At 41.3% G+C, this 17,341-nt stretch overlaps 1 protein-coding gene across 6 annotated transcripts in view; it reads left to right on the plus strand.

The window, feature by feature from the left end:
- The window catches only part of MTMR1 (myotubularin related protein 1), a 148,959-nt gene that overhangs the window by 36,199 nt on the left and 95,419 nt on the right, over nucleotides 1-17,341 (plus strand). For 2 of the 6 annotated variants that reach the window (XM_073599279.1, XM_073599281.1), the window contains one exon: nucleotides 4,794-4,847. The exons of 2 other annotated variants lie outside the window; for them this stretch is intronic. In XM_073599279.1, coding sequence (XP_073455380.1) covers nucleotides 4,794-4,847 — 54 coding nt within the window. The remainder of the gene's footprint in view (nucleotides 1-4,793; nucleotides 4,848-17,341) is intronic. 2 more of the 6 variants (XM_073599280.1, XM_073599282.1) reach the window with 1 other exon arrangement.

Genomic DNA, 17,341 nt, shown 5'->3' on the forward strand with positions numbered 1-17,341 from the left:
ATTTTGCCCATCTGTTGAAGCAGATGTTCTCATCCTGGTTCCAGCTGTTTGAGAATGGCGGAACGTATGGTTGTTTGCAAACCACTGTAGATGTTTGATCAAATCCAATTTACACAATTCATTTTACAGTATTCACCCTTTACTAACCTATGTAAGGGGCATGGCCATTGGGTAAGTTTCCAGAGGGAATATGTTTGTAAGGGTTCTTTTATATCATGATATATTTTTACTGTTTGGACTAAATTTTTGAATAATAGCACAGCTATATACACCAATCAGAGCTGCGGGGGACTCAGGAGATTGAGATTCCCAGAAGTGGTTTCCCTTTGGACTTTAGCAGATCATTTCTCATCACCAGAGCAACATTTAGCAGCATGGACAACAGGAAATGTGAGTATATACATTCTTCTTTTAGGCTAGGATTCCACTATTCCGACCCCAAAGTTGGGCGATTTACAGTGCAACTTTGCAATACGATTTTTTGATGTCATGCAACCGGTGAGAAACATGCGAGAACAAGTCGAACCGAAGTTGGAACAAAGTAGTGCAAAAACCTTTTTTGGAGTTGCTGCGACTTGAGTCGCACCAATTAGAACAGGGACCATTGAAGTACATGGATTTTGACTTGTCATGCGACTTCACATGTGTCAAGTTGCACAACAACTCGCAGTAGTGGAAACAGAGCCTTACAGCTATGCCTTCGTTTTTCCAAATTTGTATAACAATGGGGTTGTGTTAGGCCGAGTTCACATATGTGCAGCCGTTGGTTCGTGCCCAGGGTCCAATGCGTGTCAGTTCACCGGTTCAGGTGCAATTCAGGTCTGAATTTTTGCCTGAATTCCCACCTGAACCGGACCCAAACATGCACAGGGCCCCTTTGCAATCTGCTCCACAGCCAACCTGGACCTGTGTGAGCCGGTCACACTCGCCTGTCATGTCTGGCTTTCCCATCAACAACCATTCAGCTTCCTCTGTTGATTATCTGACCTGTAGATGCAATGTCTAGAGGACTTAAGATGGCCATACATTATACAATTTCCTTATTCAATTTTCTTTAGATTTACCTTCAACTATGTAGTGCATGGGCCTACCTGATTGCATACAAATTAAAAGTGTTAAGGTTCGACCTCATATATTGATATGATTTTGGTAAATCTAAAGGAAATTTACAAGAGAATTGTTCAATTGTGTGGCCAGCCTTACTATGCTATTTTAGTTTTAGTGATTTTATAGATTTGTGTTTTACTGGTTAGGTTTTGTAAAAGTGACACTGGAATGAAACTCTCTGCACCACGTGATAGCTATGACCAATGACAGCATCTCAAAATGTATACAAAGGCTGCAGCCTGAAGTTGGCTCTCTTTCCTCTCACATACTGATTGGCCATGAAAGGAAAGGGAGAGTTGCATCCTGATTGGCAGCTGCACAACTACCATTGTTACCAGATACCAATGTAACCCAGCACTATTATTCTGGTCACCACGAACACTTTTCTCAGTGTCACTTAGTACCATTGCAAGCCAGCATCAGTGTCCTGATTACCACCATTACCAGTGTTAACTAATTCCAGTGTACGCTAGCACCAGCGTCCTTGTTGTGTTTTAAATCATTAGTATGATTCATAAGAGCAGCAGAAAAATTTCAGTCAGATTTTAGATTTGGAGTATAATCCTTTAGAAAGCCGCTGTTCATGAATGACCACCTCTGGTTTGAAGGATGAAGAGGTTTCCTGCTGAGATTGTCAGGCATGCTGTCGCCAAGTGTTGGGGTGACCACTTTTCAAATGGGGTTATTTTGCATGTTTTTCTACTGTCCCGGCATTCTAGGGCCTCCAAAAATGTGGTAGGAAATTAGATGCCTATTTTATGCTTACCGAAAGCTTGAAGGTGCTCCTTAGATTTTGGGTCCACCATGTGACTAGACATCAAGTCTCACATTGTGGTATCTCCATACTCAGGAGGAATAGCTAAATGTGTTTTGGGGTGTCATTTTAATAATGCGAATGCTATGTGTTAGAAATATCTTACTTACAACTTTCTATTAAAGTACAGTTTCTTTCATTTCATTTTTCAAAAACGTGTGACAAAAAAAATAATTACTCGCAATGCCTCTAAAAAATACCTTGGGGGAGGAAAGTGCTTTCCAAAAAACTGGTAGTTTTTGTGGGTGTTTTCAGCTTTCCTGGCACTCCCGAGCCTCCAAAAATGTGATGGTCAGGAAATCAGATGTGTAATTTTATGCTCTTTGAATGCCTAATGGTGCTCCTTGGATTTGGGCCCTTCTGTGTGGCTAGACTGCAAAAAAGTCTCACACGTGATATGTGTGAGACTTTGGAGGTGTAGCTGGATGTGTTTTGGTGTCTAATTTTATGTTTTATAGTTACATAGTTAGTAAGGTTGAATAGACACCAGTCCATTCTGAGTGAGTGTGGGTGCATGTCTATAATTATCCCTATCCCTGTACATTGTGTTTCATTAAGATGCTCATCTATTATATTATTATTTATTTAAGGTACCCATATTACGCAGTCAATTTATGCAGCGCTCCACACTCACATCGGCCCCTACCCTCAAGGAGCCCACAATCCAAGGCCCCCAACTCGCATTCAAATACTAGGGCCAATTTTTGGACGGAAGCCGATTAAACTACCAGCATGTCTTTGGAGTGTGGGGAGGAAACCCACGTAGGCACAGGGAGAACATGCAAACTCCAGGCAGGTAGTGCTGTGGTTGGGATTCGAACCAGGAACCATTTTTACTGCTAGGCGAGTGTGCTACCCACTACACCACTGTGCCGCCCATAAAACCTTAGACAAAAAAATTAGAACTTCAAAAAAACTGACCATGCTTCTTACAAAATATCTTCGGGTGTTTACTTTCCAAAAAGGGGACATGGTATTTTAGGGCTTCAAGAAATAAGATAGACAGTGAGAACATTAGGGATTATAAATTTCAAATATACAGAATAAACCATAGTTTGTAGACTTGCACTTATTTGGAAAAAGAAGCGGAATACATTTTAGCCTAAATTTATAAAGAGTAATTATTTTCAGTGTTGTATAACAGAAAGTAAGAATAGGGTTTTTTCAGAATTTAACACCCAATGGTGATGGGAATGGAGCTCTCTTTCTCAAAAAATATCATATTAATTTGCGTTATATTGTTGCCTGACAGAGTATTTGTCAGTCAAAGTATCACTGCTGAAACCAGAAAAATGGCCTGAACAGGAAGAGGGGTTAACAAATCTCAACAGGGACATGTGCAGCAGTAAAACACTTTACTTTGTACTGTGGGGACATGTTAGGACCTCTTTGGGTTTCTATTTTTGTTGTTTGTGTCCCAGTTGAAGCGATTTCTTCAAATTTGACAAGAAATCTCTCCAGAAACTGCCATGCAATAAAAACCTAGCCTTTTCTGATCTATCCAAAATGTAAACATAACATTTGACATTATACGGTATTAAATCTAAAGCCAAAAATTTAATGCATTGCAGCTTACCATTTATTAGATGTGGTGGCTGCATTTTTGTTTTCTTTTTTAGGCTTTTTTTCCCCTCTGTTTTCACCTGGTGATCTGGCCAGTAAAGTCGTCCATATATGGGTCAGACAGTTTAGCAACTGGCTGAATTTCGATCCATGTATGGACTTGTGTACAACCAGTCTGTCAGATTTTTCCCAAATGATCAGTGCCCCCGGCTATAGTCGGCAACACTGATTATTGTATTTTGATAGCTGTGAAGGCTTCCCTCTTTCAGAATATAATAGCACAGCGGGAAGGATTGGGATGGGGATGTCGTTTGTTGGAATCGGATCTTTTTTTTTCATTCAACCCCCTTATTGATCGGGAAAAAAAAAATCAATGTATGGGCTGCCTAACACCTCTCCTGTATTAGAATGCCCCTACTCTGGAAGAAGCACAGGAGGCACAGCGGAATCTGGGGAGGGAGCGGTATGTTAAATGTACTAGCAGATTTAAATACGCTAACATTTGAAGCTAAGCTGCAGCTCACACTTTATAATCAATTACAGCAAAGTTTTTTTTTTTGGGGGGGGGGGGGGAGAATCAATGATTTACATTTAATAAATAAAAGTAAGCATCCCTGCCAGTGTTAAATGGTTTGTCTCATTCCTGTAAACTGATGTAATCTGCTGTAATCAGAAGGGAGCTTTTTCATTTGAAGAATAACAGAATTACTGGCCAGATCACCTGGTGAAAATAGAAGAAAGAGAGCCCAAAAAAGAAAATGAATGTAGCCATCTGATCTAAGAATTGACAAACTGCAATATAATGTTTGCTTTTGGGTTTAATACGGCTTTGAATATCAAAAAGGGTTACCACAGTATGGGTTTCAGCAACCAAGCACTGTTTGGCTCAGTTGCTGACAGGCTGAAACCCATGTTGGCTTTTTTTTTCTCCCCTTTTTTTACTCTCTTGGGAGCTCCAGTTTCTATTGAAAGTCTGTGTAAAAGGTGTTACATTCCTATTGGTGGCTTCTTTGATTGTAATAAATAACTGGGAAATGCAGCTTTTAGAAAGTGATATGGCCACCTTCGTTCTGGCCTCCTCGAGGTGATCAAGAACTCAATAGTTTTATGGTAAACTGCTTGCCATGTTTCCCTCTGTTCTGCCCATTGCATGCATTGCTGTATACTGAGTTAATCCTGTTGAGATGCTGAGCATTTGATGGTCTTAAATGTCTTTTAAATCTGTGTAACCTGTCCTCTTACCTGTTGTCTGCATGATTATTTCTCTCTTATTGCCTCCATCCTGTCCATCGCTGCCTCATGCACACAGGAGATTCAGGATGAACACAATGGCTATCATTCAGAAACGGAGGTCGAGCAGGTGGCAAGTTCTACCCCTCTATTTTATATCTGTTAGTGCATGCTTGTAGATTTAAACCCATGTTAATGCAGCCTACCCATTTACTTCTCCATATTAATTCAGTTCACACATCATCATCATCATCGGTGTAAATAATGGCTTCAGGCTGATTATTGTGAAGGATGTATGTGCTTTGCCAGCTGGGAATGTTCTCCAGAATGCAGAATTTACTTTTCAGACTTTTACATTTGAAATGACAAAATAAAGTAATCCTGTATAAAAGAAATATGATGGTGATCATTGCTGACTGCCTTTACAAGTTGCTCTATCCCTGGCTGTCCAAAATCTATCTTCACTACCTAGCAAGATGATGTATGCAGCCCATGAATCTCCCATTTCAGTTATTTATAACTAACTGAACTAACTAGTGACATTGTATGACAGCCAGGGTAACCAGCAACGTTTAAAACATGTAATGATATTAACAGGTTTATATCATGATGGGTTTATTTTAAATACTATAGGGTGTATATATGTATTTATACTCTTGGGCAGTTACCAGGGCAGGACTAGCTTTCTTCCGGTGCTCCATCTCCACCCTCAGTGTATAATAATTACAGGTCCCACCAAATCCACCAAGGCGTTGGTTTGTCTGCATTAGAAACAATAGATTTTAAACTCCTTCAGGATCAAGGACTGAAATCATTGGTAAAATGCTGTGGACATTATCGGCACTATATGAGCAAGTTATGTGTTTTCAATATATTAAAGGCTCTATTTATAAATGTTTTCACACAACTTTCACCCAAGATGTACACATTTTCTGATTGGGTTCAGTTGGGGAAAAAAAGTGTGAATCCTGTGTGAAAGTTGTGCAACTCTTGAGTGTAAACTTTTATAAATAGACTCCTAAGGTACCCAAGTTCATGGTTTTATTTGTATTTTTCATTGGTATCACTTGATGTGCTAACCCAGGGCTCAAAAATTCAAGTCCTGAACTACTAGCCAGTCCTCAAGGGTTACTCACCACCAGTTGCCCCACCCAACCCCTACCCTGCCCCGCCCCTAATACCTCCCCTAAACATGCCCTCATAAATTATCTCATGAAATGTTTTATGCCGAATTAAGTTATAAAAATAAATATTAACAACATCTTTATCCATGTCGAGCAATGCAGCCTGCCCGTGTCCAGCATTGTAGCCTGCACCCACCATTGCAGCCTACCTGTGCAGGGGAAGAGCCGGGATGATCAGAGCGCCGGGAACATAGCAGCTCGCTGTCTAATACAACCCCTCCCCCTTATCCGGGGAACTTTGATAGACAGATCACCCGTCCCAGGATTGGACGGGTGATCTGTCTATCAAAGTGCCCGGACAAAGAAGAGGGGCTGTATGTGGCGGGGAACACACAGCTATTGAAATGAAAGCTGCTATGTTCCCGCCACTTTGATCTTCCGGGTGGCGGCTCTCCTCTCTCTTCCCCTCCGATCGCTGGGAGAACGACTCCCATACAACTCGTCTGCTGGCAGGGCTCGTCCTAACCCCCCTCTCCCAGGCAGCCTTAGCTCGCCAGCCTTCAAAATCCACTTGCTAAATGCTAGCAGGCGAGAGGAATTTTTGAGGGCTGTGCTAACCTAAACATAGACAGAAACGTAACTTTACTTAAACCCGGTTAGGGTTCATTTAACTATTCTCACATTTTTTGTTCCCATGGAAAGGACTGGGAGGCTTTTGGTGATGCAATTATTTTGTAGCGACTATGCTACAGTTACTACATCAACCTATAAAGAATTGTATATACCTTTTTAAAGCTGAAAACCAGAAATTCAGCAAAAGTGCAGGCACACTATGATTTAAGTTCAATCAGGTACATGTCCCCTCCAGAACTTATCCCTATTATTTCTGTGTGACAAGTTTGTTGCACTCCCGGAGGACACTCTGCGACCGTGAGACGAGAGAAGCACACACAGTAGCTCTGCCCACCCCTCACCTCTTCTGCCAATTCACAGAAGCCTTTATATTTTGTGAATGAGTTCACATAATACAAAGGCTTCTGTAAATGGCAGAAGGTGCGGAGGGGCAGGCATAGCAGTTCTAACAACTCTGCTCTTGAAGGAACTGAGACCACAGTGAGCAGTGTTGGAGCTCCTGGAAGTCCTATTCCTGGAGCACAATAAATCTGTCAGATGTGAATAATGGAGATAGGTCTACAAGATAGCAGGCACCTCATTAGACTTAACTAATGGTATTCCTTCGTTTTTTTTTTTTAAGTAGCTGAATTTCTGGAATTCAGCTTTAAACATGGTTGGCAGTATTGGAAAAGACTATGCTGCTTTATCAAGACACCTTCCAAGAGAGAAGTTTAGGGGGGCATTATAGTTGACCTCCTGACAGTTGTCAGGCTCTGCCTTCAGTACTTGTTGACTAGCTGACTCACAATCTTGCAACCAATTAAGTCAGAATGGGGTTTATTTACTACGACTGGAGAGTGCAAAATCTAGTGCAACACTGCATAGAAACCGGCTTTCAGGTTTTATTGCCAAGCTGAATTTAGAAGCTGATTGGCTACCATGCACAGCTGCAGCAGATTCTGATTGCTAGAGTTTTAGTAAATCTACACCAGTGTTTCATCTACATACTTATACCAGGTCATCAAGCCTGACAGCCGGATCGTCAGCAACACATGCAGGCATCAAAATTTTCTTTTCCAATAATTAGTTTAGTAGAAAAAAAATTACAAACGTTCGTTTAAAACAAAGGTTTGAATAAGGCACAATGGATGGCAAAAAAAAATTGAATGTGCACGAAATATCGCACAATAACCCAGAATAACTACTTGGCAACCGCCCACAGTACATTTACGTCTTTAGTTTGACATTGAATACAGTTATAGCAGCAGCTAGTTGCCATAACCCAGTATCATTTTGTACTGTGGGGGCGATTCTCTACAAGATAACAGTGATCCCAGCGGCAATTTTGCCGCAGGATCACTTTTAGATGCGGCGGGAGAAGTTTTAAAGCGTCACCTATGGAGATTTTTCAGTACCGTAGTTTGTCACCATTCCATGAGCATGCGCAATATTAAAGCATGACATATTAGGTATCTATTTACTTGGCTTAAAGGAGAAGTATAGCCAAAGCTTGTTTGTTCGTTGCACTCCTGTGACCCGTTTTCAGCAGAGAGCGGGCTGAAATCCGCCCTCTGCTGACATCACCAATTTCAATCCAGACACTGCGTCATCCCGACCACGGAGTCTGGATCAGCCAGGTGCCTGGACTGACACCCGGCTCTGCCTCTCAGTGAGCTACTGGCTGAGACGGCTGCTCCCCGCCCCTCCACAGCTCAGCACTCCAGTGAGGAGGAAGCAGTGCTGACTGCAGCTCTCTGCTCGGGGAGCTGTGAAAACTGTGTGATCGGTGATGTTCAATTGCTTGGTTCTCAGTGCAGAGGCGCTAGGGGACAGATGCAGCATCAGACCCATGCTGCATCCACCGAGGTAAGTATGAAACCGAGAAAGAGAAAAAAATTCCTTTACTTCTCTTTTAACATGATCTTTCACATTTTACAAAAAAATTGGGCTAGCTTTAGGGGTTTTTTTTTAATTGGTTAAAGTGTATTTTTTCCCCAAAAAATTGCATTTGAAAGACCACTGCGCAAATACATAAAATATTGCAATGATCACCATTTTATTATATAGAATCTCTGCTAAAAAAAATATATAATGTTTGAGGGTTCAAAGTAATTTTTCTAGCAAAAAAATATTAATCTAGGCTGGGTTCACACTATTGTGAATTGGATGCTGGTTTCCCCGCTCTAATTCACATAGCTGGAGTTTGTGACCGGCTCTCTATGGAGCCGGTTCACGCATCTCCGAAGCGGCTCTGGTGCGAACTGCAGTGGAGCCCTGTGCGTCTTTTGGTCCATTTCAGGTCCGAATTCAGCCCAAAATTTGGGCTGAAATCGGACCTGAAACGGTGAATGGAGACGCACCGTATTCCTGCTGTGAGCCGCTGCGTTCTCAAGTGTGAACCCAGTTTAAAACTTGTAAACTAAAAGTTCCAGAAAACGCCTGGTCAGAAAGTGGATATGGAGGTTCACCTAACTTATACACTTGAAGTCTCATGTCTGGCAGCTAGAATTTTCAAGACTGAATCAGCCATAGGAGTCTCCATGTTTCTCTCCTTTCTTTACAGACTGACAGCAGGTGAAAGCAGAGAGCAGCGATGTCATGTTCAGGGTTGTAACCTGGCCAGGTTTCAGTAAAATTTAGTAAAAGATTAAATCTGCTCAGAGGTGGCCAGTGTGATCAGTAGATCCATGTGTGGTCCTCCATGTCATTTTGTGTAGAGTATCCATGCTCTGTGTGACCAACTTCCATTGTGTGAATGTCACTGAACCTGCTGACTGGATTCTGTGGCGGGAGACATGTAAACAGTTGAACCAATGTTTGCGGCTGCATATTCTGAATTCGTCAGGAACATTGACGGCAATTAAACATTCTGTCATTATTTCCTGTTGCCTTGGTAAGCTGGATACCAATCAAGCCACAAAATGGCTGACCTTTTTAGGTAAAAGACAGGTACATATTAAACAAAGAAAATCTTGTTTTGAGCTGTACAATCCAGACAGTGTGGATCCTTGATTTAAAATGACACATATTAAAAACCTCTGTAATATTTTCCTAATTGTGTGCTGAACACTTTCCTTGTTGGCTTTGACAAGCAATGCCTGACGACACCAATCGTTTTTTATAGAATTTTTTCTTGCTGGTATTGCTGTCTGTTTCCTCTGGATCAACTTAGTAAATTTCCTAGAAGACTGATGAAATAGACCATTGGATATAGCAGCTTGATTTATGACTTGGTATGTTTTTTTCCTTGCAGTGCTTTATTATTTATAAAAGAAAATAAAGCCTGCGTCTGCCAAGCAGCCTTTTCCCAGTCTGATACGTCTACTTGGGCTTCTTCCTGTTTTTTCTCACAGCTGAAACAACCTTAGCAGAGCCAATTGATTTGTGTGATATTGATTTTAACATTCGGCTTTTCCCAAAAGAAGCAGCTAGATATCAGTCCATATTTTAGTTTTTTTTGCATTTGCGGAACTATACTATCATATTGTATAGTCCTAAAATGGGCAGTGATGAACATTGATGCCATCGCTTAATTTGCCAGGAGGAGCAGTAAATTGTCTAGTGCTCGATTAAATACACAATACTGTCAAATACTGTGTGATTGGCAGTACAATTAAACACAGGGTAACCCTCCTTGCTTCATGGGAATTTAGCTTGTTTTTCACCTGGTTCCGATCTGCTCAGCTGTGACTGGAGGAGCTAATGTACACTTCTAAGGTCCCTTTCACACAGGCTTTCTGATCAGGTCTGCCTGTCAGTTTTTCAGGCGGACTTGATTGGACAAGCCATTCACTCCTATGGAGCGGCAGATGTCAGCAGTGACATGTCCTCTGATACCCGCTGCTATCTGCTCCGATCCTGTCCGTGAAATCCAGATGGATGTTGACCGTATTTTCTATCCGTCTGGCAGATGGGATCAGATGAAAACCGACAGGCGGTCCGTTTTCATCCAATCTCCCCATAGAGGATAGCGGGGCTCTGACAGGCACGCTGAGCAAGCAGAGTCTGCCGGGCAGACCGCCTGTGTGAATGGACCCTTCCATGGGTCTTGGTAGTTGGATAAGGGTGGAGTACACAGTAGTACAGGGGTACATATTCATGGGTGACAGAAACCAATAAATCACTGAAGCAATAACTGCTACTTTATGCATTTTCATTCATTCTTTTTTGTTCTCATGCTGCATTGCATGTGGTCATTTTTATGTACCCATTTTATTAATTTGCATATCTTTTTAATCTTGTATGCTGCTCATTAAGACATCAGTGTGTATTGTATTCATCAGGATAGATTACCATTAAAATTCCAGCCAATATTAGTGAGATGCTGTCGTTTGACAAGCAAACATCAAAATCGCTGATGCAAAGCTGGCTGGGAAACTTGTTGTTCCTAATGAACACTTAAGCATGATAAAAATCTGTTCTTGCCGATAAAGCAGCTTTCCACCTTTTCTCTTTTTTCATTGCATTGGATAGAGCTCCATCCCCTTCTAAAACCAGCCATACATGGCTAGATACCTCTTACTCTAGCTCCACAGGTATGGATGGAGCAGTTTATCCTGCCACCTATTGCATTCTGACAGCTGACATCTGTGGCTGCTGAATATGTGAACAGTGATGCAATCTGATTGTATGCAGGTTCTGTTCTGCCAACAGTATTTTGCCCTCCCTCCTTCGAATTTGTAATCAAATTTTGTTCAGATCTAGGGGCCACCTGCGGCTCAAATATTTGATAATTTAACAGGATGTATGGTATTAGTTTTACTGCTGTCAGTGCTTCTGATTCTATTGTGACAACCAGGGCTTTACTGTGTACTTATCAGTCTTCTTGTGTCCAGGGGTCTAGTGGAGTCTCCATTGGAGAATTCAGCTCACAGCAGAGGCCTTGTTGCCACCGCCAGGCAGCATGGGAAGGATTTCCCCAGTCAGGATCCTGCAGTTGAATGAAATGAAAGGGGATCAAACCCTGCATTGCTATGTTCAAGAGCATTCAGGAAAATGTTCAGGAGATCGATACTGCTTTTGTCTCTATTTTCAACTTGCAGCCAGCAGATGGACCTCTAGTGGCTGCTGGTTTTCTGACATTGACAGAGCATTATTTTATAATAAGCTGTCAAGCTCTGTTCTGGAAACACACACATCTGAATGAGTTAGGCTTGCCATATCTGTTCAATTTTCTTGTACAATATTCCTTTAAATTTACCTAAAACTATGTAGTGCAAGGGATACAATTGAAAGTTGTTTAGTTTTGACCTTCCATTATATAGTTTTTGGTAAATCTAAAGGAAAATTGAACATGTATGGCCAGTCTTAGGGAAGGGACACCCTGCCCCTTCCTGTCTCTAGGTTTGTATCGCCCTGTATGGAGTATCAAATAAAAGGAGACAGTCCACAAGTGAGCAACTACTGCCTTATTTAAAAGTATATAAATATCTCCAAACACAGTATGTTGGAAGCACCTGGTATTAAATGTTATTTGCTAAATTAATAAAGTTACAAAAAAGATCCAATCACAAACCCTTGGACATTCTGGAAAATGTGTTCAATAAAATTGTAAAATAAAATTGTAGGTTAAAAGGTGTTTCATATTTTTGAGCTGAATTGAATGATCCTGCTTTGGATCTAGTATTTATGCTGGGATGTCCAAAAATAGTTTTTCCCCATGTGAAGCTGCTCAAAATGGCCTTTTGCTTTGTGACAAGTTTCTTGAAAAACAGAAAAAAGGAGTATATGTGGAATTTATCTTAAACAAATTTCCTTTTTATCTGTCACTATTAAAGCAAAAAAAGCAGAGCAAATCTGAAAAAAATCCTACAATCTCATACAAATTTCTACAGTCTTACTATTAGCGCATGTCAAGCTAATTGGTTTCATATGCGCTAATAGTAAGGAGTCCATCATCATTAGACTGTAGAAATTTGTATGAGATTGTAGGATTTTTTTTAGATTTGCGCTGCTTTTTTGCTTTCTTTGGTCATCTTCTAGTGATTCGCTAGTATTGAATGGCAGCATTCTTAATTGAAATCCACAATTGTCCATTAATTTCCTTGGCGCTGATTCTCCTTTTTTCTGATTATCTGTATTATAGTTTTTGCAGACATTCTCTTATGATGCCACTATTACTATTATTCTTGTTTTTAGTTAGCATTTTTTAAAGGTAGTTTTTTTTTTGAATTTTGTATTAGCCCTTTTGATAGCTCTCTCTCTCTCTCTCTCTCTCTATATATATATATATATATATATATATATATATATATATATACACACAGCTATCTGTATTCTGCATTTGCTGCTGAAGAAAATCACAGTTTTTGGTGCATGAGCATTAACAAAGATGTACACAAAGCACGAAGTGCCAGAGCCAATAACTCTACAGCTGGATGCCCATATGCATGTGAATCTGTTGATGATGATATTTTAGCCTTGCAATGTTCATAACTTCAAAACCTAAGACTAATTTATAATTAATGTCTAACCCTTAATCTAACCTTAGTAGTCCTTAACCCTAAAATAAACCCTAACCCTTTATCAATAACCCTTAAAGTTGGTCCACCTTGTAAAGTTAGATTTCTTTGATCAGACAGACAGGCATTAGGAAGGGAATAGTAGGGATTTGGAAGCCAAAAAAAGGTTACCTGTCGGTTGTCGAAAGTAGTTCTCACAGCTCTTTGGTTTCAGTTCATGAGACCTAAAAGCATCATGTTTAGGTTCCAAAACTCCTAGCAGCTCTTTTATGGAACCTAGCTTACCAGTTTAAGTCTGCTTTAATTCCAAATGGTAAAAAAGCCCTTGTACTCCAAAATGTCTCTGGGCAAAAGCTTTGTATCAGTGGCAATACCTTTGACACCAGTACAAGAAACCCAGTGAAAAAATGCATTTGCTTGATTGCAATTGTTAACCCCAAGCAAAAACTCACTAAAAACTAGCATTTTTACTAAGCACATGTGATAAGCATTTGCAGGAGTACTTGTACTCATGCAAATGCTATGATACTAGAACCGATACCTTCACATTCGGTTCACATATATGCGAGCCAGTTTCAAAGCCTGGTCCCTTTGCAATTTCGTTGAGTGGTCAGGTGCAATTCCAATGCCAATTGTGTATGAGATTAAAAATCGCACCTGAACCAGACAGAAATCGCACAGGACTCTTTTTCATATTGCGCTGTGGCCGCCCGCACATATGTGAACAGGCTGTAAAAACTCACTGAAACGCACATGAAAACTGATGGAAACTAATGTCTCTGCAAGTGAAATCTTTGCGGTTTTCCCATCAGGTTTCATGTATGTATTTTGTGAACTAAGGTATCGGTAACTGGTATCGGCAAGTACTTGAGAAAAAGTATCGGTACTCAGTCTTAAAAAAAAACTGGTTATCGGTGCATCCCTAATAAAAACTTGGACTCCTCTTAGGTCGGTGCAATTACCAGCTACACTTACATCCATTGCTTGTTGGAGAAAACTTAGGCCAGCCATTCACTGTTCGAATCTCGGCCGATTCAGCAGGAACTGGCCGAGGTTCAAACCATTAATGGGCAGACTGAATGTACCAAGTTTTTTTTAAAGGTATAATTTTTTTTTTTATTGTTTACATACAAACGAACAAACAGACAAATGCGTATATAGCATTAAAGGAGCAAACAGTGCTCACTCAGCAATGAGGTACAGTTACATGGTATCCAGTCAGTGAGTACAGATCAATAGAGGGGTTTCATTGTTACCTTCTAAACTCCAGTATGGCGACTAGAGGTCAACTAACATTTTCAGGGAACTCAAGGAGCAGGTGGTATAGTGCAATCTGAACTAACTAGGGCTGAAACAATTAATCGATTACTATTTTCAGAATCGATTAATCGGCCAGTAACATAATGAGGTTAAAAAAAAAACTAAAATGAGCCCTTTATAGTACAAAAAGAGCAAATCGCTACTTTAAATATTACTTTCACAATTCTACAGTAAAAAATGAACCCCTTACAGTAGTGATTATCTGCTTTTTTTTTTTTTTTTTTTGGGTACTATAAAGGGCTAATTTTAATTTTTTTTTTAACCCCATTATGTTACAAAACGTCTTAGACCTGGTTCACATCTATGTGTTTTTTGGTGCTTTTTGCAGAAACGCACTACAGTTCATTTACATGGTTTCCTATGGGACACGTTCACATCTATGCTTTTTTCAGCCGCTGCCTATTTGGAAAGAGTCTGACTTTTTTTTAACGCAAAACGGTGCTTATTTGGTTCAATAGAGAAGCTGCAGAAAAGCATGTAATGCGTTTTTGCAGCAATTTGTGTTTTTTAATCTGCCTAACAACAAATAGGCTAAAAAAAAATGCAAAATCGCATCAAAATTGCCTTTTTTAAAACTTTACATATTAACAAAATTATACACCACTCTTTTTTTTTAAGGTTCTTAACCGATTAATCAAAACAATAATGGGCCAACTAATCGATTATGAATATAATCGTTTGTTGCAGCCCTAGAACTAACCCATGGATTCCAGATCTTATGAAACTTTTTTGGGAATCCTCTGGCCTCATACGTGTATTTGTATAGAGGTATAGCTTGATTGACTATTGTGAGGATTGGGATTTCCAATGCATAGTTATCCTTTTCTTTGCATAAAACAGGATAATTTTTAGAAAGGTTTGTACATTCTTAGGTATACCTTCATCGTCTATATATCCCAGCAGGCATCTCAGGAGATTACAGATGTTAGGCAACTGAGTGAGGGAGCTGATAAGGGCCGTGACCCCCGACCAGAATTTCCTAATCGGCGGGCAATCCCACATTAAGTGGAAAAATGTACCATCGGCCATGCCACATTGGGAACATGTTGCGGAGGGCAGTCTCTTTAGTCTATGGAGTAAACAAGGGGTAACATAGGACCTGTATAATTGGTTTGAATGGCGCCATTTATTTTCTGTGGTGCTAATCCTAGTTGTCGCAGTATGAAGGAGCATTTTGTAGTACGTGGATACGAGTTTACTTGAACCGGAAGCTCCCATCTGTTCTGCGGAAGAATTCTGGTAGACCTGGGTTACCCCACAAGGGAGCATTAGGGGAATACATAATATGTGTACTGGACTAGCTTTGAAAGCTTGAATATCCGTAGGGTCATAGATAGAACTTTGGTACCCTCCCGTCCCCTAGTGGAGAGACGATGTATTCGATTTTGGAGAGATTCATAGGAATTGAAGGTGGCTGCCTCCAATGCTGTTGCCGCATTGTTTTCCTCGGGGGCAGAACCACCAATGTGCATGGGCCAGCCATGAGACCACATAATAAGTTTGACGGCAAGGCAGCGCCAATCCCCCATCCAAAATAGGTAGTTGTAACGTGTCTTTTGCTATTCTAGCCACCCCCCCCCCCCCCCCCCCCAAATAAATTTAATAAGAATCTTGTCAATTTCTTTAAATTTGTTTTTGGGGATGTATATTGGGGAGTTACTGAGAATATATAGACAGCCTGGTAAAAAGATCATTTTAAAAATATTTATTCTACCCAGCAGTGTCAGTGGAAGATTGGCCCAGGTCTTAAGCGCATTCCTCATTCTATTAATGAATGTACCTAAATTAATTTTGATGTATGAGGAGATAGGCCGCTGTGTCTCAATACCTAGGTAGCGAAAGGTATGTACAATCTTTAATGGACATGAGGGTGGTAGTGTAATTGGGGTGGATTGGTCTAGCATAAACAGGGATTTGTCCCAGTTTATCTGGAAGCCAGAAAAGTGCCCAAAGCGCTGGATAATATTCAGTAGAGTAGGAAGTGACGACTGGGGGTCCGCCAAATATATCATCAACATGTCATCCGCGTATAAGGTTACCTTTTCTTCCAGGCCCCCAGTCAGTCCAACGACCTCCCCACTAGACCTGATCAGCGCTGCCAGTGGCTCTGTGGCCAGCGCAAATAGTGGTGGTGATAGAGGGCACCCTTGTCTGGAGATGGTTGTATTTACTCTCAATCTAGCTGTAGGTTTGTAATCTAGTAACTGAACACATTTAATAAACGTGTCACCGAATCCGAATTTTGCCAAAACTTCCATTAGATACTGCCATTCAGCCGAGTCAAAGACCTTATGAGCATCCAGGGCTAAAACAGGCCTGGAGCCCACTGTGTCATAAGTGGCCTGCATGTTGGTAAAGAGTCGCCGTAAATTAATTGAAGTAGATCTTCCAGGGATAATTCCTGTCTGGTCCGCTCCGATGACAGTAGTAATGACTGTATTTAATCTCTGGGCAAGTACTCCTCCTGCAAGGAGTGTCACTAAGTGCTGCAGGCGGCGGTCAGCAGGTAGGTGAACTCCGGTGGCTGTGTAGAGGAAGAGCCAGGTGCAGGGTGATCAGGGAAGCTAGGAGTGAGCTCTGATACCACGGCCGGGTGGAGCAAGATGGCCGCCGCTCCCGGAGTTAGGCTGGAGCCACGGTCTGTCTCCCAGGCGGCTGCAGACACGAAAAAATGCTGCGATATCGGCCTCGAGCGGCACGCCGACCGTCTGGTGAGCCTTGAGTGCTGTGGAGGGAACAAGATGGGTCCGCTGGAGAAGGGATGCCAAGGATGTATAGCAGGATGGCAGGAGCTCTTCACAAACACGTCCTATTCAGACTACCCTGAATGTACCAAGTTTATTGATCGATCGACTTGGGTGCAACCAGCCTGTCAGATTTGCTGCCGATTATCGCAAGCAGCTGCTATAGCCGCTAGCGATAATCACTGACATTTCCCAGCCGGAATGATTTCCCGCCGAGAGAAGACAGTGTCTCGGCTGGATGGTTTCCACTGTCAGTGGTGCTGTCTGTATTGATGGGGGGGGTAGTGCCAATTTCTTTCCTGCAACGTGGCTACAGGAAGGAAATTAGCACGGTCTAAGGCCTGCTTAACTACATTGCTCCAA

The sequence above is a fragment of the Aquarana catesbeiana genome, linkage group LG09 (assembly GCF_042186555.1).
Source record: "Aquarana catesbeiana isolate 2022-GZ linkage group LG09, ASM4218655v1, whole genome shotgun sequence".
In the NCBI taxonomy this organism is placed as follows: domain Eukaryota; kingdom Metazoa; phylum Chordata; class Amphibia; order Anura; family Ranidae; genus Aquarana; species Aquarana catesbeiana.